Raw genomic sequence first — 23,083 nt, forward strand, 5'->3', positions numbered from 1 at the left:
TCACTGCCACCAAATTCACCATGGCAGCAAACAAGCCAGCTGACAGCAGCAGGACCAGGCACATCCTGGTGAGTGGGTAGATACTTCTCATAAAGTGCCACATGGCCTCTCTGAGCCCCGCTGGGCTCTCTTGGGAGCAGCCACTTCTGGGCTAAAGCACCTGCTGGATAACAAAGTGTTAAAAGTGAACTGGCCAGGGAAATCAAGCTCCCTTCCGTGAGGATCCTGGATGGCAGCACTAATCTGACTCATCCCAGCCATTGCTGAGCAAACAGGAGGCTTTTATGGCTTAATATCTGAACACTTACACTGGCACCAAAACTAGAGGAAGAAAAGGTCTGTTGGTCTCCTGAGTGTCTCAGCCAGGCCTTGTGCACCACAGCTTTGATCTATCATCCTGTGGATTAGGGCCTATGATGCTCCCGCGGTGACGTTCAGCTGCCTTTTGAGCTGGCCCATCAGTATTGAACAGGGGACAGCCTGGCCCCTGCTGTGGGATGTTAGCTGGTGTTCCGATTTCAGGCATCCATATAAGATGCTGGTTTGGTGTGTGTGATCATGTTGCTACCCACCAGAGGCCGGATTGAGGGATTATAAGAGCCTGCTACTTAGTGGCAGCTAATGGAGTTACTTCCTTAGTTCTTGGGCTTTTGGAGCTCCAGATATTGGTTTCAATTCCCTATTTCAGCCATGCAGCCCTGCCCCTTGTCCCTATGGCAAAGCCAGAGAGGATGGGCAATTATACAGGTGTGACTAACTACTTGGTGTGGTCTGCCTGAGAACTAAGGCAAAGCACAGAGAGGCAGATGCACTGTAAAAAGATTAAAACAGAGTAATGAGCAAGCCAGCAAACCACTGTCCTCTGCTGGTTGGAATCCGAACAACTGAGCTGGGTGCCATAAGCCCTGTACTGCTATGGCAACTCTCCCCCACCTCCTGTGGCTGGGCCTGTGTTGGTGGTGGAGCATGAGGATCTGAATGCTATCCCTATTGCTGCTGTGAAGTTCTGAGAGGCCACAATGGGCACAGATCAGAGACAACCGTGAAATCCCAGGTGGCCACGGATTTGCTCCAACATCAGGTCTTTCCCCGCTTTTTTAAGTCAATTCCAACTCTGATCCACTCAGACAGTAGGAGGGAGCACTCTCCCTATTAAACCAGCAATACACCCAGATGGCTCAGCCAAAGCCTCCCTTGGGATGTGGGAAATCAAGTGATCCGGGGCTCCCATATACAGCTCACCTTTAGTCACAACAACAGGCAATGGAATTCCCCTTTGAGAAAGCTAGGGAGAGAAATCTTGCAACCCCATGCCATGTAGAGAGCAGGAGTTGTCCTGCACTGTTCCCTGACAGGGATCAGGGTAGCACGAGGCACACGGGAAATGGATTAGGTGGTTTATAGACTTAAATTCCTCTGAGGCTTGATGTATGTAGGTAAGAGGACAAGAAAGTTAAACAGGCGGGTGAGTGAGCACACTGCTAATCACCCATGGGCTCAGGGGATGGAGGGAGATGGTGAGCAGCATCAGGGAAGGAAGCTGCCCCTTTTGGCCTCTGCTTCATACCATGCACGAGTGGAGCAGCAAAGTGAACTGGACGAGATCTCTGCAGCACAAAACTACACCCAGCAAGTGAAGTGCTCCAGAGGTCATGTCCACTTTGCTTTGCTGTTCCACTCACTCACGCAGCGGAGTATCGGGGAAAGAGGGCAGTACTGGGACTGGAGCAAGTGGGGAATTTGGGGGTTGTGGGTGTAGCTGGTGAGGTTTAGAAGTAGCAGATCAGGCTCTATCTCCCTTGGCAGGAGGCAGTTTCAAGATGCAGGGCACTGGTGTAAGTTTTGAGGTCCAGCTGTATGGGGCCTGCATTGCACCGGGGAGGTGGCAGGGTGCGTTCTTTACGGTTGCTCCCGAAATCTGGGCCTGTAATGAAAGCCCAGGACTGGGAGTCAGAACACTTGGGTTCTATTGCCAGGTCTGGAAGGAAGTGTTGTCTTAAGCTGTAGTGGTTAGAGCACATGACTGGGAGTTAGGCAGGACTCCTGGGTTCTATTCCCAGGCTGTGCCACCTCAGGTGAGCCTCCTAACATAGTTCTAGTCTGAAAAGTGACTCTCTGCCCATTGCCTCTCTCCACTGCACTCACAGAACCAGCCTGTGGTGCCATCTGAGATAGACAGTACCAGGAAAAGGACTGGGGCTCTAGCCGCCATCCTGGGAACTCACTGCATGGAGCTGACTCACTCCTGTTCTCAGCTGATTGTAACTCAGAGGCTGTCCCCAGGGCAGCATCACTTGAGCAGCTGACACAGCAACCCATTGAGCAACAGACTGCCCCCTCTGGGAAACCAGGAAGAGTTTAAAGCGTCACACAAGGACGCATGTGGCTGAGTGTTGAGCGTCAGGCCCATCTGGTTCCTTGGAGGGGCAACTTCAGACAGAGCTCAAGGCATACTCCTGTGCCCAGAACAGGAGTTGGCGTCCTCACTGGGGAAGCCAGCTCGCTGTTCTGGTCCCGGAGAGGGCCCTTGGCAGGGTTTGGACTAGACTGTGTAGAAGGACAAGGACTGTTCTCATTGGCACGGGTTGGACAGGCTTGCATTGGAACTGAGCCAGCAGAAGGGGGTTACTTGCTGTGTGCTACCAAATGATGCCCCTAGAACCCTGGTTTACTCCACACCGAGAGCCCCATCCTCATGATCCAACACGGCTGGGAAGCAGTGCAGGGTCCCTCCAACAACCCATGCTGACAGCTGCCCTGGAAGATAATTGCTTCGCAATGCAGAGGGCTGGTGCCCTGGCATTAATATTAGCACAACAGTAAATTCTGGCCCTGCATTTTGTTCCTGTCAGTCACATGGGCAAGGTTTGCAGCCATCCACCTGTATGCAGTGCTAGGCTACAGACCTGCTTGCTTTGATCACTATCTTTCCTCCCTCCTGTTTGTTACGCCTACTTGTTATGGCAGGGATCAGCTCTCCTGAATATCTGTGCAGCACAATGGAGTCCACACTACAAAGGGGATGTGGCAATAATCATCCATTGCTTCCTACAGTACCTTCTGGATGAGGGTCTCAGCAAGCTTTGCAAACAATTAATTCAGCCTCACAATCCACCCTGCTGGAGGGCCCCAGGAATCTCATTTTGCAAAGGGGAAAACAGACATAGGCAGTGACTTACCCCAGGTCACACAGCAAGTCTGAGACAGAACCCAGGAGTCCTGGTTCCCAGCCCATGCTCTCACCACACTGACAAAACAGATTGTACTCTTGAAGGCAAACTCTTCACTGCTGGACAAGTGCCCAGCTCACTCTTTCTCCCTCCTAGTTAGCTCCCTGCTCCAGCTTCTCAGACTACCTGACACCTTGCTTTGTTGCCTCTCTTTCCCCAGAAGAACCCTAACTCCTGGCACCGCCCCATCCCTGAATACAACCCATCACAGACTGCGGACATGCTGCTCCCTCCTGGCCTGGAGGCAGCTCTGGGCAGTAGGACAGGAGGCAGAGAGGACTGTAATGGAACCGGACACCACACTGCAGGGACAGCTGCTGTATGAGCTGCCAGCAAGCTGTGTGGCCCTTTAACAGGATTGCAAACGAAAGTCCTGACCTTGAGAGCCCAGAGCATGGCGTGCAGAGGCAGTACCTGCTCCTTCTTCCTGTTCCTGACACACACACTGGCACCCTGCAGAGGGCCAGACTCAGCCATTCAGAGTTGAGCCTAGCTAACAGGCTCAGGATTTGCTGCCCATGCCCAACCCTGCTCAGAGAAAGCCCAGTGGTGCAGGGGCACCCCGCAAGAGCAGTTACAAGAGTGCTGATGTATAAGCTGAATCTGAGCACGCGTGGGACATCAAAGGACAAGTGAACCATTAGTTAGGGTCTGAAGGGGAGGCTGGCACGGGGAGGTCAGTCCATGCACAGCTGGGATCATGCACAAAGGTGGGAGAGAGAGGAGAAGGGGCAAGGACAAAAGGAATGAGACTCGAGATGCAGGCAAGGGCAGAGCCGCATAAGGTGGCGGGGCAGCAGGGATGATGCAGTCTGAAGGCTGGCCCGCAAACAGATTTTGCACTGCTCCAGAGGCATAGCTAAACCAGTGCAATGCCCTAGTATGGATGCAGCTACGCCGAATAAAGGGGCTTATCGCAGTATTGTTCCTCTGTCTGACACCAGACCCCTGGCACGGTGGAACTATGTCCTGGCGAGGGGGCTGCCCAGCTCTAACTGTATGTTTCTAAGCCCAGAGTTATAATAGGCTATACCCGGTGTGTAGCTAAGCCAGGCGTGGGGGGCAGGGCGGTGACTGTGAATGAACCGGAGAGGGCTACACAGGAATCGGGGGCGGCAGAGCGGAGGGGGCGGCGGTGACAGACGGGGCAGGAGGCCGGGCAGAGAACCCAGGGGAGCCGCCAAGCCCGGAACAGGAACAGCACCAGCCCTAGCCCCGGGAGGGAGGGAGCCAGCCCGCCACACGTGGGGCCGGGAGCACAGTGCCCGCGCTCACGGTCACACTTCCGACACGTGTGCAGAGCCCGCGACATGTCCCAGCAGGGAGCGGGAAGCAGCCCCCACCCCAGCCGCGCGGGCGGGCGGGGAACTCCGCTCCGGGTCTGCAACCTGTAGCGCCCCCCAACTTCCCCGGTGCCTGGCTCCGCCCGGCGGGGAGCCGGGCCGCGCCAGCCCCGGGGCACGGTGGCGGCGGGTGCTTACACGTCTCCCGTGGCTGCAGGGGGGCTGGCTCCTTCTCCCGCCGCCTCTCGCTGGCAACTCTCGGGGGCGGCTAGCGGGCCTGGCTCGCAGCTTCCCGGGCTGGGGAGCGCGGCGGAGCGCTCCCCGCGGGTCCTAGTGCTCGTCTGCTCCAACAGGCTGAGTGCGAGGGGTTCTGGGGCACCCTCCGCACAGGGCCGGCTCTAGCCATTTCGCTGCCCCCAGGACGGCGGCACGCTGCGGGGGGCGCTCTGCCGCTCGCCGGTCCCGCGGCTGCGGTGAATCTCCCGCAGACGTGGCTGCTGAAGGTCCGCTGGTCCCGCGGCTGCGGAGGACCTCCCGGAGGCGTGACTGCGGCAGCTCCGCCGGAGCCGCCTGCCGCCCTCCCAGCAAGCGGCAGAGCGCCCCCCGCGGCATGCCGGCCCTACCTCCACAGGCCACTGCCCCTCACCCCTGATCTGCAGCTATCCCAGCGCTGGGCTCCCCACACACAGCTCTGCCAGGGCCCCTCATGCCCCCGTGCTCCAGCCCTGCAGGGTCAGGTCTCCCCTGTCACCCTCATTCCTCACCCCATGGCGTTGTGCATCTGGGGTCCAGCTGTCTCGGGGGTTTACACTGCCATCTCCTCTTCTCTGCCACTCTTGGCCAAGTAGTCCCGGTGAGTGCCTACCACCCACAGGAATGAAGCACTTCTTAACCCCAAAGCTGAGCCAACCCCTTCCACAGATTGCACAGCAGGTGCGGATTTAAGAGCTATGCCACCAGCTGGGACTGGCTCAGCACAGCCCCCACTGGCTCAGCCGGTGGACGCTGCCTGCAGCAGCAGTTTGTAGGAGGAAGTAGCTTCACACACAGAAACTGCAGAGAAGGTTTGTCAGCAGAACGTGACCTGCCTGGGAGTCCGGGGCTAAGCACCAGAATCCATGAGGAAGGGGGCTGGGGAGTTTCATGGGCTGCAAATGGGCAGGGCCTTGAGTTTAGGGTTCTTCAAAAGGACCCCTCAAGCGACACAGTACCAGGCAGGAACATGGGCTTCAGTGCAAGGGGAAAGCGCCCTCTTCTGAGACACCTATAGTGCTGCCTGCAGCACTGCACCCCATTCACAGGCTGGGACCTTGGAGTTAGTACTGGCTGTGAGTGGACAGCACTCCTGCTATCACCCACACCTCTCTCTGCAGCTTGCTGGCTTTTCCTGCTGGCTCTCATCCCAGTACAAGGCCTGACCCTGTTTGTTTTGCTGGTGATTTGGCAATGAGGATGCTTGTCCCACCAACAACTGGACTGAGACCCACCGCCCCCCCACCCCACAAGCCCTGAGCAGCCATGGAATGACATTGGGCCATTGCTGACCAGCTGCTCTTGGAGTAGGCTGTTGCGAAGCCCTTGAGCTCATCATCTCAACTACTTTCTTCCAGTCCCTGCCAGGGCTTGCCCCCTCCCCAGTCCAGACAGTACAAGGCTCCCTGCCACAGGGCAAGAGGCTGCCTCTCTCGCCTGATCCCATCAAGGCAGCATGAATGCTGTGTTTACTTTGACGAGAGTGAAAGCAGGTGATTGAGTTGGCCTAGAACACAGGAGGTGGAGCCAATAGGAGGGGGGCAGGGAAGCTAAGAGGAAAAATCTTTCCTGGACTGGGAAGAAGGAAGATATTGGGAACGTCACTGCATAGGCAGAAGGCTGAAAGCCCTGAAGACTGACTCCCTCTGTGTGCACAGACAGTACAGCCTGACCAGGAGCAGGATCAGCATCCCCACATGTGCCAGCCAGAGTGCCACAGACCTTCCCCTGAGAGAGAGGGGAGCTCAGCCTCCATGGCCCTGCCAGCCCCTGACCTCACGGCCACAGCTCCCAACAAGGTAGACAATCAGTGCCAGTTCTGCCTGCGATTTTGTGCTATGGCCCTGGGAACTAGACCAAGGCCTGCCCATTTCACTCCACAGATATCAGGAGGGACTGAGCAAAGATTGGAATGGAACTGACTACCTGCATTCTGGTGCCAAGGGACCCCACCCTTATCTTATTTGCTTGGCCCTGAGGTCAGCCCGCACCCCAGGTGCCATGCCTGCTCACACATTAGAAGTTGCAAGTCAGCTGTTCCTTTCAGAACTGGGAAAAAACCCAGATGCTCTAGTTTGACAGCGCCCCCTGCCCTCTCCTGCCAGGTTTTGCTGTAGTACTATGCACCAGTAGAGCCCAACCCTGCAGTGAGAAAGCAATTAGCTAATGGCCAGGATGTTGCAGAGACATGGACAAAGAGAAGGATGGCAGCTCTCAAGCTGAGAGGAGCAGCTCCTTATCCTGAACCCAACACACTTGCTTGGTACCCACAGCCTTCCTTGTCATCCTAGAGTATCCCTGCCTTTTAAATCCAATCCTAGCACCTCAAATCCAGCAGGGAAGAGAGGGTGTGATATGGCTCACCTTTCTCCTGGGGCTGAGCACACAGCCCTCTACTCCATCCAGTGCCTGATACCCTCCCACTCTGAATGGCAGCCTGTACCTATTGGGTTCCAGGAAGTGGGTGGGTGGAAGCCCGCCCATTGCTAACGGATCCCCCCCCAGCCTAAGGGGAGGATCTACAGGACCTCAGAACCCCACTGATTCCAGGGGACAACTAATAAAAGAACAGGAACAGGAGTGAGGTCAAAGGGTCATAAGAAGGGAGCCTGACAGGGACATTGAGCAGAGAACCCTGGACAGTGCCCACTGCTTCTCGAAGGCATCACGGGGAATGACAGCCTGTATCTATTGGGTTTCTGGGAAGTGGGTGGGCAGGAGTGGGTAACCACCCACTCCTGCCAGGAAGGGTTTAAAACTTGGGCTGATTGGGGAAGTAGCCACAGCTGGGCCACACCCCAATCAAGTCACAGCTGGCCCTTATAAGAGGGCAGTGGCCCAGGGAGCAGTCAATCTCTGTACCTTCAGAGAGGGAGGGCAGGGTCAGGGTCAGGGTCGGGTCGGGTCGGGTCGGGTCGGGTCCGGTCCCGTCCCGGGAGTGAGACAGGACTGGGGAAAGACCAGAGGGGTGGGGGAGCTCCAGGGTGGCAACTCCCTGGACTGCAGGGCCTTGTCCAAAGCTCTATAGAAGCACTGGGTTGCAGAGAGAGGCAGCAGGTCCAGATCCAATCTTGCCTATGAGTGGCTGACACTGTAGTCTGCCCTAGGGCATGGGGGCTAGGTTGGTGACTGGCAGTAGCCTATGACTGAGGTGAGGGGGCAGCACCCCAGATATCAGGGCACCAGAGTCCAGGGAGGCACATAGGTGCTAAGCAGCAGTGGCATACTGGCCTGCAGAGGGTGCTCCAGAGGCTGGAGAGCTAACCCCCTGAGATGACCAGCAGGGGGTGCTGAGGGGTGAGTCCCACCTGCACTGTTACACAGCCTAAGAAGCTCACTGGCTCCCTTTGTGCCCTTGCGGCTGGTTAGGAGCAACCAGAGTCAAATGCAGGCCTGTGCAGTTGCTGCAAAGCATCTGGGGTCTGAGTGGACAGAGTAACAAACCCACGCCCTACACCAGCCATGTGAACTGGGGCATGACCTTGTGAAAATCCCCCCCTTAGCAGTGGATGAAGAACAGGTACTACTTCTGGACTGAGCTCCCCTGGGAGGGATGTCGGGGTCTGGCCTGACCCACAGCTCCTTCCCTGGGCAGGTCTCCTTGGGGAGGGGGTGGCAGTTGCAGGCAGAGGAAAGCTCACCAGCTTAGCACTCAGTGGTATGGAATCACCTCTAGGCTGTGTCCCCAGGGAGGGGGGTGAGTTTCCCTGTAGACTCTGCTCTAGTTGAGGTCAGCTGGGCAGCTCGGGGCTGGGCTATGATCTACCATGCACAAGGAACACTTCAGGCCAAGGCTTCTCGGAGAGAAGGACCGGCTTCCCGGAGAGAAGGACCAGCTCCCCCTGCAATTTCAGCATTCCAAGGAGCCCCTTGCCAACCCAGCCCAGTGCAGATTAGCCCCCTTTTCCTTTGAACCCAGCACAGCTCCCCCTAGCAAGCACTGGTTCCTAGAGCACACCTGGGGGATCTGAGAGAGGCCCCCTGGCATGAGACTCAGGAGAATCGCAGCCCAAGGGAACCTCCTCCTAACGCTGGCCCTGCTAGCAAGAGGAGGAAGAAACAGCAAGATAATTTGGTTTGTTGGTTTTAATAACAATAATAATCCCTTTTCCCTGCCCTGGACAGCCTGTGCCCCAGGGCATCTGGGGAATCAGCTGCCCGACACCCCCAAACACAGGGCTCCATGAGCTCCACTGCTACACAAAGTCTGCAAGCTCAGCGAGTGGGCTCTGATAGATACAGCAATGCACTCCCTTCCTGTGCTGTGTCTGCCAGAGCAGCCTGGTCCCTGGCGGCTGCTCCCATTAGGGGTGGGTGGGTGAGGGGCAGCCCTGGGCTGGTACGGCTCAGCGCAGCAGTCTCTCTCCCTCCCAGTACTCCCATCAGCCCTGGGGAGGGAGGGAGCCCTGTGGACAGGTGCTGGCTGGAGACGTCCTGCTAGGATGGCACACAAGTGGGAGCTAACAGACCTGCATGGAGGAAGCAATGACAGTCTCAAGCCCCCTTGCAACCTGCATCCCCCCAGTCCAGTGGGCTCATTCTTTCTTCCCAAAGAACTTCTTAAAGACGGATTTGTTCTTGTGGCGAGAGGGGGTGCCTTCCCGTGGGCTCTCCGGCCTGGCCACGAAGGAGTGACAGCGAGCCCTGGGCATCGCCACCGCCTGCTCCCCGATGTACAGTGTGATGGAGTAGCTGCTCCCAGCCTCCAGGGACTCCTTGGGCACCGACACCGGCGTGATCTTCTGATAAGTGGCTGAAAGAGATGAAGCATTGAGCAGGCTGCAGCTTCCCATGGAAACACCACCACCACTGAACTATCAGGGGGCCTGGGATATGGGGCCTTTCCCTGCCAAGCCCCAGCTCCTGTCTGGCCCCTGATCAGAGGGATGATCTGGCTCGCCCATTCCCTCACAGGAGGAATGAGAGCTTTGACTAGCAGGGCACCAGCTCCAGTCTGGTCCCACATATAGGGGACTGTCTGGATAAGGGGCACTGGGGAATGGGATATAAATACAGGGACTTCCTATCCACTTTATTTTGGGGGCAACCTCCCCAGTGCCCAGAGCAGAGACTCCTCTCTATTCTAGACATGTCACTGTGAAGAGAAGGGTGTTGGCGCCATCACATGGTGGCCTTTGGCAATTAAATTCAGACCTTGAAAAGGAAAGTGTGAACTTCCTGGGGAAAGACACCTTAGGGCTGGGTGGGCAAGTGTGAGGTTCAGCTGAAAGCCTGTGAAGCTGTGCTTAGTCCCACAAGCCCAGGCGGAAGCCTACCTGGGAAGCTCAGACTCTTTACAGCTTGAATGGCTCTTCTAAAACCTGCATATAGGCCATACACTCTCCATCCCCATCCTCACCCCCAATTGGGGTCAACCAAGCATGACTCACAACCCCAACCTTTGGGATGAAGCCCTTGCGGACTGGCTCTATGATGGGAACACAAAAAGGCCTGGATCTCAGCCCCCTTCCCATCACCTCTGACTAGCGAACCATTTATATGTAGCAGCCTGCTGCAGCCAGCCAATCAGGACCCAGAAGCCTACTAAGGCCGGTCAATCAGGATTCTATACCACCATTCATGCCAGGATCTCCAAGCTCTTTACAAGCACAGCCCTGCTGGAAGGGGGGTGAGGGTTACAGAGGGGGAGACTGAGGTGCAGAGTCCTCCCTGGACAAAGGGCCGGAGCCAGGAACAGAGCCTTGACCCATGGGCTCCCGGTCCCCTGCTCCTGCCACTAACCCAGTCTCCCCGTGCTGCATACCTGAGGTGAACGAGTGAGACCTCCTCTTGTGTGTCATCAGCGCATCCTCCTCCTCCTGGTAACTGTTATCCTGAGATCTTGGAGACACAGAAGGCAACCACTGGCACTGCCTGTGCCCTGTCGTGTGGCTGACGGCTTTGTGATTATCTCCTAATGCAGAAAGGGGAAACAAGGAAAGGAGCTTATATACGTCAGACAGACAAGGGCTTCTAAGCACAGGTTGCTCTAGCACAAACTCAGCGCATTACAATGGTGCTGTTGTTACACTGGTGCAACATGGTAAGATGCAAGGTCACAACAGGATGCCACCCTGCCAGTCCCAAAGAGCCTTGAGTCACTTGTACTGTCTGCAGGGGAGGATTAGCCCACCAAACCCAGGATGGTGACGGGAGCAGAAGATGGGACCTTTCGCCTCTGGGAATTGGTACCAATCCACTGGTCGGCAGTGACGCAGCCTTGTTCCATGTCTGGATTGCGCAAGGGGAGTTGGTGGGTTTCAGTCCAGCCTCTGGTGGGACAAATATCTTCCTCACAAAATCCCCAGCCTCAACGGACAGGGTGAGGCCAGGCATTTGGTGGAGAGACCCCAGTTAAAACCAGGATGCTGCAAGGAGGGAGGGAGGTGACTCAGTAGGGGGCGCTCTCTCCTCTTGAGTAGCAGTGACTCAGCAGGGGGTGGTGGAGGTGTCTCAAGAGGGTCAGTATTGAGCCCAATGCTCTGAAGGGGGGTTGTGCTGCAGGGAGGTGTTGTATGTAGCTCAACACGGGGCACTCTGTCCTCTGACCTCAGCATCCCAGCGCAGTGCTAGGAGCAGCAGTACTCCAAGTGGGGTCATCTTCCAGAGGAGGTGGTTTGGCCAGGGCACTCTGCACAGGAGCTGGGATGGGGGTGAGGTGTTGGGAGGTTAACCCAGGAGTCCTGCCCAAACTCCAGCGTGGGCGAGTTCATGGTTCCTCTCCAGCTGGAGAGAGGATTCTGAGGACATTAGTGTCTCCCACTCAGCTTGGCTCCCTCCCACCATGCAATGGCTGGTGTCTCTCGTATGTGTTTCGTATCAGCTCTTAGACCGTGCAGGAAGGCCCTGCTGGTGGAAGGACTCAGGACATGACACTGGAACCTGTAGCTCGAGTGGGGGTTATTATGGAGCCACCTACCCAGGCATGAGCAGAGTAGTGAGAGGGGCACTGCCCTGCCACAGGGAGCAAGCGAGACTGAGCTGAGCACCTGAGAAGAGGCCCCAACAGGCTGGGGTGCTGGGAAGTCACCACACTTGCCCACCTGCTTGTGAGGCTGCTGAATCCAGTGTGTCCTCCCGAGTCCCATAAGGCAGCTGCAGCCTGGCACTTGACCTGGGCAGCAGTGTGATCTCTTGGTTCTTGGCTGTAACAGGCTGATGATGTCCCAGCAGGTGGGAAGAGCTGGAGCTTCCAGGCCCAGAGATCTTGCTGGGTCTGGGTACGAAAGGGAGTGGCAGAGAGACAGATTTAGAGAGCCTGTCTCACCTGCAGAGAAGGCCTGCTCACCTCAGGCAATCCGACCCACAGACAATTCAAACCAGCTTGGGCAGGACCCCTACCTGGGGGCTCTCAGTGGGGGAGGCATCTAATGCAGGCCACAGTCTAGCTCACCTGAAGCTTCTTTATGGCCCAGGAAGCTGGGTAACACAGCATGCTAATGGGGTTGGGAGGGATACTCAACTGGGAGGAGCTGCAAACCCCAGTGAAGATGTGGCAATATCCAAAGGGACATGGAGAGGTTAGAGACATGGGCAGGTAATGGAAGGAGATTTGGCCTGGGCAGCGCAGTTAATTCATTGGGTCGGTACAGCCCCCTTCAGCTACACTACAGGGCCCTGGCATGAGTGGCTCTGAATGCCAAGCATTAGCCATCACCTGCTCACTGATTAGATGAAGTTTCCCAGCACTCACCCCATAGCAGAGCTGGTCCCTTCAGCAGGCTGCGTGAGTGCCTGGAAATAATCCACTTCAGGGAAACCTGTGGGCAAAGCAAATATCTACTGATAATGTAGAACAGAGTCAGCAACGCGAGTCCTAAAATTCACAGATGGTAGGGCCTGTCTCATGCCACGCTCGGCTGAACCACCTGGGACCAATGCCAGAGAGGTGCTGAGAGTCATGGGTGCTCGGCATGGCTCAGGATTTGCCCTTCTGTGCTCAGTGTCAGGTCAACAGCAGAGGTTCCCATCTAGGGGAATGGGTTACGGAGGCTGCCTTGGGCAGCCTCAGATGGCCTGGCACCTGGGATGGGTAAGAGCACTGCCTGTTTGCAGTGCCTGTCTGCCATGGCAGGGGTTGGCTCCTCTTGCCCTGGGGTCTCAATGATTCTCTCTCACACCTGGCTGGGATTTCGTCACAGTGCCTGAGTCGTCTGCCCGGGCACAGACCTTGTTTAATGGTCATGCCCATAGGAGCGCCTCAACCTCATGGGAACTCATTAGTTTTATGGCAGGGGGACTCAGCTGGCATCAGTGGAGTCACTCCTGATTTACACTGGAGCACATAAGGTCACAAATCAAGCCTAGCCCCGAAACTTAGGAGAAGGGGAGATATGTAGACCTCTGACTCCTCCTGCACCAGAAAGTTCAGGAAGGACTATCCGCTTGTGGTGAGAGCAAAGCAATGAAAGCACAGAATGAAGCTTCCTGCACAGTTCATCCAGTGCCCCTCAGTCCTGCTGCTGTCCCAGCCCTGGGCTCCCCTCACACGGTGTTGTCACTGCCCCTCACCCCTGACCTGCAGCCCCCATACTTCCCCTGCCGCTATCCCAGCCCTGGGCTCCCCACACACAGCTCTGCCCGTGCCCCTCACCCTGACCTGCAGCCCCCCTGCTATCCTAGCCCTGGGCTCCCCTCACACAGCTCTGCTTGTGCCCCTCACCCCTGACCTGCAGCCCCCCACCCTCCGCTATCCCAGCCTTGTGCTCCCCCCACACAGCTCTGCCCATGCCCCTCACTGATCCATCCCTGCATTGCCTCCTGCTCTGCCAGTGGCTGGAGTGTTCCTCACCTGAATTCTGCTGCAGTTTGGAGACCCACTGGTTCATGAGCAACTGTGATGGAGCTTTCAAGAGGTACTCAGAGCCATCCCGCAGCCTGGGAGGAAAATAGCAAGTCACCAAAATGATGACATGAGGTGCAAATTCCTACCCTGCCCCTCTCCAACCCCAGCAGCCTAGGAGCCAAAGGGATTGAGGGTGGAATTACACTAGAACTTCTTATTAACTCCCTCTGGGCTACAGGCTCCAGGGCAAAGGAACCATGCTTCAGTGATTAGGGCTTGGTCCCCAGCACTCAGGGGCTGGCGTTTCATCGGAGCTGACTGCTTCCCATTATCTGGCTATGCGTGTGGTCAATGAAGGGCATTCGTCACAGCACTATGAGGAGGCCAGCAGGAGGCACTGTACTTAGGGGACTGCCCACCCTTCCTGAAGCTCTGTGGAATTGATTGGTTGGGGTTACTCACTGTAGCCTGAAGCAGTTGGTCTTTTTGGTATACTCGGTTTCCTGGGTGCACTGTGCTCCCGAGAGGTTCAGGGGCAGGGCCACCACAGAGCTCTGCAGCACAAGGGACAGCAAAGAAAACAGTGAGGCCTCTGAGGCTGAGGGTCTTTTCCCCATGCCTAGCAGGGTTCCCTTGTGCCTGTGACTCACAACTAACTAGTGTCCATCCTGCTCCGTGGTCCCCACCACACCTAGGATCTGCTACAAGGGGTAACAGCCAGGACAAAGCAGTTCCCACCTAGCAGGCCATATGTAGGGGGTGTTCACGAAAGGCAAGTCTGGTGAGCAGCAACGTTGTGCTACGGTCTAGAGACTGTGGGTATCAAGGGGAGTGGAAGTGCTCTGTAAGTGGGTGACTGTGAGGAGCAGAGAGCTGAAGATAGGGAAGACGGGGGCAGCTGGCAGCACCATACAGGTGTGAAAGGTGAGTGAATCCCTGTGTGTGCCGTTCAGTGGGTCTCTGACATCATCAGCTAAGGGAATGTTTTGTGCTTGTATCCCCTCCCCCTGGATGCAGTGCCAGAATCACCCAGAGACTGCGAAACTAAGGCCACCTCCCTGGCTCACAGAAACCCAGCACTTAGGAGGAACACCCCAAGCACCAATCCCCAACCACCTAATGGCCTGCAGGAGGCTGGCAGCAGCAGAGGATCATGCAGGTTCCTGGGGTAGCGGGGACACCTGCATGGGTGAGAGTCTTGTCCTGCCCCTTCAAACACAACCGGGCTTCCCCCAGCCAAAAGCCCAGGCACAGGGAGACAGGCTGGAGAGCAAGAGACCACGATTCTCCTCTCAGCTCCAGCCATCTTTCTAGAGATCCTTGCTCCCCTGCTCGCCTCGCCAGCCCCACCGACCTCAGCCATATGTGCTGTCTGGGAGGTGAGGGGTTCATTCCCCCAGCTGGCTCAGCCCTGCTATCTGCAGCCTCCTGCCACTGATGATGATTTGCTCCTCAAAGCGCTTGCATGCATTCATTAATGAAGCTGTACAACCTCTGACAGCTGTTCCAGTGCTAGTCTGCAATCCGAGGAGGAAACTGAGGCATAAAGAAGGGACTTGCCCAAGGTTACGCAGTAAATAAGTGGCAAATTCAGGAGTTCTGAGTCCCCCGCTTCTTCAACCACTGACACTCCCACTGGCATTTTCCTTCCCCCACCTAGAGCCAAGAACAGAACCCAGGAGTCCTGGCCTCCATTCTTCCTGCTCTCACCAGTGGACACTACTCTGTCCTCACTGTCAGTCTCACATCCCCACCCTGCATCTCCCTGGGAGGGGCCCAGCTGCACACCGCACCTTGAGAGTGTCCTTCCTGTCCTGGTAGAAGCACAGTGTCTGCCTCATCAGCACCGCATGGAACAGGTTCCAGGTGCGACAGGTTGCCTAAGAGATCAGAAGCAAAGGCCAAAGGTGAAGCGAGTGAGGCCTGGCCTGGTCAGCATTGAAGCTCTTCTCTTGTCCAGGGAGAGTGCCAGGCTGCTATGCTGCTCCTGCTCTGATGAGTTAGCAGGAACGTGGTGCATCTCGGTGCTTTCTAGTGACAGGGCCATTAAAAAGTAGTGGTGGCTCAAGGGATCTCTGTGGCACTGCCAAATAGGTCAGGAATCTGTAGAGGTACAAATGTGCCAGCTCCTGGGATTCCTCTTCCCTGCCAGCACCCTTCTCCTCCAGCTGCAGCACTGAAACACGCATGCCAGCTGATGCCCCAGGAGCTCTGAGGGCATATAACTAACACTGAAGACAGTGAGAACAGCAGGATGGGGCCCCAGGCTGGCTAAGAGATGCAAACATCTAGGCACTACCATCTAGGCAGCTACCATCTAGGCAGCCTAGGCAATCATCTAGGGCGCCAGAATAATTAGTGGGCGCCGTTTTGCCGGAGGGGGCGGCAGGCGGCTCCGGTGGAGCTGCCGCAGTGGTGCCTGCAAACGGTGGGCTGCTCGCGCGGCTCTGGTGGACCTCCCGCAGGCATGACTGCGGCAGCTCCACCGGAGCCGCGGAGCACCGGACCCTCTGCAGGCACCACTGCGGCAGCTCCATCGGAGCCGCGGGACCAGCACACGGGGCGGCGAAATTGCCATGCGCCTAGGGTGCTCAAACCCCTAGCGCCGGTCCTGGATGCAAACCTGGGTTACTTAATTTGGTAAAGACACCAACACACAAGCAGGACAAATCACAGCTTGTCCTTGTCTGCAGTTAGCGGTTAGCGCAGGCACAGCTACGCTGATTGCTTCCCCCCTCCCAATGGCTGAATCAGGGTTGCTCTCAAGTGCAGACAAGGGGATAGAGACAGCGTAAACACCAAGTGTGTGTCTAGGGCTGATTTCCTTTGACACAGAGTTTCAGTAAGTCCAGGGCTCATGTTTTGGGGAGTTAAAATCATTTATCATCCTCAAAAAGCCCTCGGGTCCCTGCTGACCCAGTGTTCGCAGGGCTAAGCCCGCAGACAGCAGGGAGGAGACTCAGTGCCTGCCAGTCCCTGCACAGCCACTACGCTGCAGAAAACAGTCCTGGCCGAGCTTGCTTTGGTGCAGCTCCCTCCCAGAGATCCTGCAAACACACGTTTGGGTGCTGTTAACGCAGCAGACCTAGGGCCAGATTCACAGCTAGCATAAATCAATGTAGAGTTTTGCTGACTTCAATGGAACTGCGTTGATTCACACCAGCTGAGGATCCGGCCCATTGACTTCAGTGAAGCTGCACCCATTTACCAGAGCTAAAGATCTGGCCCTCAATGTCCAAGCACTAATTCCTCCCTGTTTGTGGCATGTCACCAGGCATGTTGCAGATTGACTCCAATGTAATACCATCGCTTGGCAGGAGAGCCTGAGTGGGGTTGTACAATCTTAGAAGCTGCTATAAATGACTAGTATCCTGAGGAATATCAAGCTGTTAGCTCCATGCTGTGGATGCTGACCAGGGTCAATTTCCAGCGTTTAGGGAATGTTTAATAACAGCTCAGCAACTGCTTAGATCCTATAATCAAAGCCATGCACTGAAGTGTTACACAACTGCAGTCCTGATTAAGCACCGGCTTCCCCTGCTTAGAAAGAAGGTAAGTACCACTGGTGAGAAGTGCTCTGGGCAGCTTGGGAGATCAAATCACCAGCTCCACAGCTTGGAAGCAGCTGGAGAAATGCTCAAGGAGCTGTTTAGATGGGCAGAATTTCCCCTTTGGGGGTTTTATACATTTTATCTTCAAAACAGGAGCCAAGATTTTCAACAATGGGGACCTCCTGTTAGGTCCCCGCGTGCACAGCCAGGCTGCTTTGCCAGGAGTGCCGTGCATCCCACACCTTGCAGTGAAGACAATGGACGGTTGGATATTATGAAAAACTTTTTCACTAGGAGGGTGCTGAAGCACTGGAATGGGTTACCTAGGGAGGTGGTGGAATCTCCATCCATAGAGGTTTTTAAGGCCTGGCCTGACAAAGCCCTGGCTGGGATGATTTAGTTGGGAATTGGTCCTGCTTTGAGCAGGGGTTGGACTAGATGACCTCCTGAGGTCCCTTCCAGCCCTGATATTCTATGACGTTGCTGGGTGACAGCACCTTCGAGAACTGGGCCACTGACTTGCGTGGCTAGGTACATACTTGGGAGCCTAACGGGCCCCATTTCTGGCAGTGTCTCTAACATAGTGGGTGTGTGATTAGAGACTGATAAAGAAGCAAAATGAAGTCGTGTAGCCCAGGGCCCACAGAGAAGGCTGGGCAGCTCCTACTGTACCTTTCTGCCTCCTGTCTGCAACACGTGTTTCCTTTCAAGCGTCCCTTCCATCATCTGAAACTCCACTTTACTGGGAGGCGTCTGCAAGGAGACAGGCAATGAGCAAAGCAGCCCCAGCACCACTGGGCTGTTGGGCATGCAGTTCCCAGCAGCCAGCAATCCAGGGGGTCCCACACCCAGCCAGGAGCATAACCTGAAGCCTGCAATGTAAAATGGGTCATTTGGGGTCAAAGTCTCTGTCAGAGGGATTATAACGGGGCCATATGTGTCCTGATGGGGACATATGCTGCCCTTCCGGACCTAGTGGGCAGGCTCAATGCTGCACAGATTCAGGGGTGACAGTGCGGTGCTGTGCAATGGGACCTTCTTGGGATCCTGTATCCCTGACCCGTTAACTACAGGGTTCTTCCCAGCCCCATCGATGGCCTCTGGAAACAGAAGACAGCAGTGAATTGCAAAGCAGGGAACCACAGCACAGAGACCATCTTCCTCACATTGGCCTGGATTTGCAGTAAGCCCTGTGCATACATTTCTGTCCAGATAGGGTTATAAATCCACCTTGCTGCAGAAATCACCAGGACTAGAACCCAGCCCTTCAGTTCCAAAACACAGTCCTTTCACTCAAGCTACAGGAGAACTCCCATGGCTGGCACTCATAGACCTGTCATCCTACTGGTGCATCAAGTCATTACAGGGCAAGACTGCACCCTTGTACACAGGCTCAAAGGCAAGTACCTACCTTGCCACAGCCTCACACTGTGCACACGCCTGCAGTAAGCACATGTGCAGAGCAGACGTGCATTTGCACATGCCATCTGTGATCTGCCATTTAGAGCAATGGTTCTCAGCCAGGACTATGTGTACCCCTGGAGGCACATAGAGATCTTCCTGGGCAGGGGCGGCTCTAGGTACTTTGCCGCCCCAAGAACGGCAGGCAGGCTGCCTTTGGCGGCTTGCCTGCGGGAGGTCCCCGGTCCCGCGGATTCGGCAGCACACCTGAGGGAGGTAAGCTGAAGCCGCAGGACCAGCGGACCCTCCGCAGGCATGCCACCAAAGGCAACCTGCCTGCCACCCTCGCGGCGACCGGCAGAGCGCTCTCTGTAGCATGCCGCCCCAAGCACGCGCTTGGTGTGTGGTGCCTGGAGCTGCCCCTGTTCCTGGGGGAACAGCAATTCATCTAGATATTTGCCTAGTTTTATAGCAGACTACAGAAAAAGCACAAGCGAAGTCAGTACAAACTAAAATTTCATACAGGAAATGACTTGTTTATACTGCTCTGTATATTATACACTGAAATGTAAGTGCAGTATTTAAACTCCAGTCGATTTATTTTATAACAATATGATAACAATGAGAAAGTAAGCTATTTTTCAGTACTAGTGTGCTAGGACACTTTTCTGTTTTGATGTCTGATTCTGTAAGCAAGTAGTTTTTAAGTGAGGTGAAACTTGGGGGTACACAAGACAAATCAGCCTCCTGAAAGGGGTCCAGTAGTCTGGAAAGGTTGAGAGCCACTGGCTTAGAGCAGGGGTTCTCAAACTGGGGGTTGAGACCCCTCGGGGTCATGAGGTTATTACATGGGGGGTCACGAGCTGTCAGCCTCCACTCCAAACCCTGCTTTGCCTCCTGCATTTATAATGGTGTTAAATATATTAAAAAGTGTTTTAATTTATAAGGGGGGGGTCACACTCAGAGGCTTGCTGTGCGAGAGGGGTCACTAGTACAAAAGGTTGAGACCCACTGGGTTAGAGCATGGGATCACATCTCCCTCTAGTGGCCAGTCTCTGCACCTAACTCAGCCTGCTACTGACTTCCAGATAACAGAATTACTGCTTCAGCTCCAGTGGCAGGAGAGGTGATTTTGGTACTGAAACGCTTGAGTTTGACCCTGCTGATGGCTGTGGGGGAGGTCTGGCTTTGAGCCTTGGCACAGGCTGGAGATGGTGTTTGAACATCCAGCTAAGCCCCACGTGCTGCTCACGAGTGATCCTTTGTGGCCAGTGCAGGAGCAGGTTAGCCAGGGCAACTGTGGCTCGGAGGCCTGGGATAAAGCAGGGAATCTCTAGGTATCTGGCCCCAACACTGCAGTGCCTGAGAGTGTGTGAAAAAGACAGTACAGCTTCTGGGAGGTCTCCCCCAACCCCTAAGGAACAGGACACAAAGCTCACTAACCTTGCCAACATCTCTGTCCTCTTCCTGATGCGTCTGTCGGTTCTGTGGGCAGGTGCTCTCCACTGATCCAATGGATGCAGCCTCCTTTGCCCCACAGGGATCGTCTTGACAGGGGAAGGACGCCCAGAACCTGCGTGGGCTGCCCTCACTACCGTGCCCATCACTGGTGCCTCTTTCCCCGTCTGGGCTCTGAAGGAGTTGGGTGGAGGTGGGAAGGGTGAACTTGGCCACCAGCATGTTATTCGCTGATGTTAGGATCAGTCTTCCACTGGAAACCTCTGGGCTCTGTGCCTTGTCTGCCTTGTTCCCTGATGTGGGGGGGACATCAGTGTTTGCACAGGGGCTCTGCCTGTTGCGCCCCTCCATGTTCCTCCAGATGGCCTGCAGCTCCTCCTCCTCTTCTTCAAACAACTCGTGGTCGGGGTGGCAAACCTCAGCTGAGCCTGAGAGCTTTGCCCCTTTGGACAGCCCTGATATGGCCGCCTTTCTGTCTGGAGCCAGGCCCTGGCCTTCTAACCCTGCTGACGCCATGCCACGCGGCTGGGCACTGAGCTGGCACTCAGACACAGATAGCAGGGTTGGTAGGTTTGTACACTGTCCAGAGCATGCCATGAGGCTTTCCTCCACAGCCTCCTGGAAGGGCGCAGGCTCTAGACAATGCTCTGGGGGATCTTCCCTTAGCTTGCCATTCACTGTGGGATGCTCTGGTTTGGCTGTCCTGGGGGCCCGTCCGGCACCACTCGTGTGCTTAGTGGGAGAAGGCCTGAGCTCCGCCTTAGTTGCTTCTCCGAGCCTGGGTCTGAAGCCTGCTGTCTTCTCAGCCTTTGCGCTGCTGGACGTGCCCAGCGTGGCCGCCAGCTTGTCCCACTCGCGCCCAATCTGCTCGTGCAGCACGCTGATGCGGGAGAGCCGGTTCAGTCTGAAGTCCAGGAAATCATCACTGCCACTGCCCTGGCTCCTGGGAGTCCATCGCTTCTCCCCACAGGGAGCGGCACCAACGCCGTGCGCCTTTGGCCTGCGGTAGCTTGGGTTGAAGCTCACCTCTTCGAACCAGGTGCCTCCCTCACTTTGAGGAGCCTTCCTGAAAGCATCCCTTGGCCCTCTGGGCCTTTGGCATGTGGCCAGTGGCTGCTTCAGCGTTTCCTTCTGCGGGCTGGCCCCATTCGCCTCCCTTTCTGCACCACTGGTGTCCCACAGAATCACCCCACCATCCTGCCTCACCTCCTCCCTTCCTGGCACCTCCTTCTGCGCTACTTTAATGGTGTCCTGGACGTTACCAAGGAGACCCAGGTCCTTCGGCAACTCCAAGCTCAACACAGACCCCAGGGAAAGGTGCCGGCAAGCACTCTTCGCCGCCGCCAGCTGGGAACTGCTGGCCCCCCAGGCTTGGCTCAGGAATTCAGCTTTGGGGCCACCAGACGCCGCCCTGACAATGCCACATTCTGCCTCAATGGCCCTCCCCAGCGGGTTCTTCACAAGGTCCAACAGCTGCCCGAGCCTGGGGCTCGGAGGCCTCCCTCCGAACTTCTTCCCATTGCTGCACTTGGGAGGCCAAGTGTTGCTGGGATTGTGCTTCTCCTCCAGCAAAGGCCGCAGCCTGCTGGGACCTGCTCCCATGATGCCCTGTGGCATGAACAGCTTAGCATCCTCTGCCTTTGCATGACCCTTTCTGTTCAGGCTGCTGAGGAGGGAGCTGGAGCTGATCTTGGGCAGGGTGTGGAAGGCAGCCTCAGGCCTGGGGCTTGGGACCAGGGAAGCATGGGCTACGGTGGGCGCACGCTTGGCTGGCTGTGGCATGGTCGAGCTCCTGCAGGTGGCATCTCGATCCCTCTCTTTCTCTTTCACATGTAGATAGGTGCTCACCTGGGAAACACAAGGGTGGGGGAGACGTGAGACCCACCGTTCAACCGCTCCAAGTCACTAGTGCCCACACCTGCCTGGGTGGGCACAGCCCTGGACTCACTCATGTGCTGGGTCCTTAATGGCATGCACTAGCACATGGCACCTCCTGCCCAGCTGTCAGTCACACATCACAGTAAGCCTCATTCTCATCACACAGTGGCCAGCAGGGTCAGGCAGCCCAAGACGCATTCCAGGATGTCACAGTCACTTGGCTTCATTGTGGGGGACCAGCTCCCACAATCCTGTTCTAGTGCAGGGCTAACCCAATGCTGCCTTAATAGGAGCTGCACTTAGGGTGACCAGATGTCTCAATTTTATAGGGGCAGTCCCGATATTGGGGGATTTGTTTAATATAGGCTCCTATTACCCCCCACCCCCAGTCCCGATTTTTCACACTTGCTGTCTGGTCATGCTAGCTGCACTGGCCAACTCACCAGCTGGGCTGCTCCTAATTGTGCCCCCATCACCTGTCATGTTCTTGGAGGGACTGCAGATCCCAGCATGCAATGCTTCCAGGGAGCTCAGTGGCTTGGTATCCTGGGAGATGTAGTATAGTAGGCTGCCCCTTCATATTACAGAGGCTAGCAGTTGCAGGCTGTGGTGCAGAACCCCACATGCGCTCTGGCTGCCCCAGTATAGCAGAGGCTGGCTGCATCGTACAAACAGCACAGATCCCCTCCCTGTACCCTTTGCTGGCTGGAGCCCATCTAGCAAAAGAGACTCAGTCACTGCTGGTGCCCCGATTCTAGGATTTCACTCCCTCCTGTTTGTGCCAAGTGGGAGGACTCTGAACACTTGGGACTTTCTCTGTCCCTGCGTTCCCCACCACTTAGCAAAGGTGCCTGTTTCTTTCTCTAAGCCAGTGCTTCTCACCCTTATTGTACAAGAGGGCCACAGAAACCTATCCACAACCTGGTGTGGGTTAAAAACATTCTACGTATTTTAATAAAATGTAAATTCACCTGTATTGATTTATATTTTAAGTTGAGCTTGTTTTGTATGTGTTTCTAAGTACAGTATTGTCTATATACACACCTGTGTAAACTAAAATGATATAAACATGATGACAAAATGCTAATAAACTGGCCATTAATATATTGTGTTCAAACTGGCCATGGGCCTTATGAAATGTTCGGGTTGGCTGTGTACAGCCCACGGGCCGTAAGTTGGGCAGCCCTGCTCTAAGACACCTCCCCCTCTTCCATGCTCACAGAGCTTCCTGGCCTTTCCCACTGA

The 23,083-nt window shown here is 55.8% G+C and overlaps 2 protein-coding genes across 6 annotated transcripts in view; both read right to left on the reverse strand.

Moving 5' to 3' along the window:
- SLC29A1 (solute carrier family 29 member 1 (Augustine blood group)) overlaps positions 1-4,819 on the reverse strand; it is a 201,883-nt gene extending 197,064 nt beyond the window's left edge. The window contains exon 1 of one of the 2 annotated variants that reach the window (XM_050950035.1): positions 4,712-4,819. The gene's annotated coding sequence lies outside the window, so the exon portion shown is untranslated. The remainder of the gene's footprint in view (positions 1-4,711) is intronic. The other variant, XM_050950037.1, reaches the window with a different exon arrangement.
- Positions 4,820-8,851: 4,032 nt separating this feature from the next.
- Positions 8,852-23,083, reverse strand: part of LOC127049367 (uncharacterized) — a 46,172-nt gene continuing 31,940 nt past the window's right edge. For all 4 annotated transcript variants that reach the window (XM_050950007.1, XM_050950008.1, XM_050950005.1 and 1 more), the window contains 9 exons: positions 19,946-21,808; positions 17,774-17,854; positions 15,344-15,430; positions 14,013-14,104; positions 13,557-13,642; positions 12,459-12,525; positions 11,809-11,981; positions 10,530-10,679; positions 8,852-9,518 (listed from right to left, as the gene is read on the reverse strand). In XM_050950007.1, the coding sequence (XP_050805964.1) occupies positions 9,301-9,518; positions 10,530-10,679; positions 11,809-11,981; positions 12,459-12,525; positions 13,557-13,642; positions 14,013-14,104; positions 15,344-15,430; positions 17,774-17,854; positions 19,946-21,808 (2,817 nt within the window). In that variant the 3' untranslated portion in view covers positions 8,852-9,300. The remainder of the gene's footprint in view (positions 9,519-10,529; positions 10,680-11,808; positions 11,982-12,458; positions 12,526-13,556; positions 13,643-14,012; positions 14,105-15,343; positions 15,431-17,773; positions 17,855-19,945; positions 21,809-23,083) is intronic.

The sequence above is a fragment of the Gopherus flavomarginatus genome, chromosome 4 (assembly GCF_025201925.1).
Source record: "Gopherus flavomarginatus isolate rGopFla2 chromosome 4, rGopFla2.mat.asm, whole genome shotgun sequence".
NCBI classification, from domain to species: domain Eukaryota; kingdom Metazoa; phylum Chordata; order Testudines; family Testudinidae; genus Gopherus; species Gopherus flavomarginatus.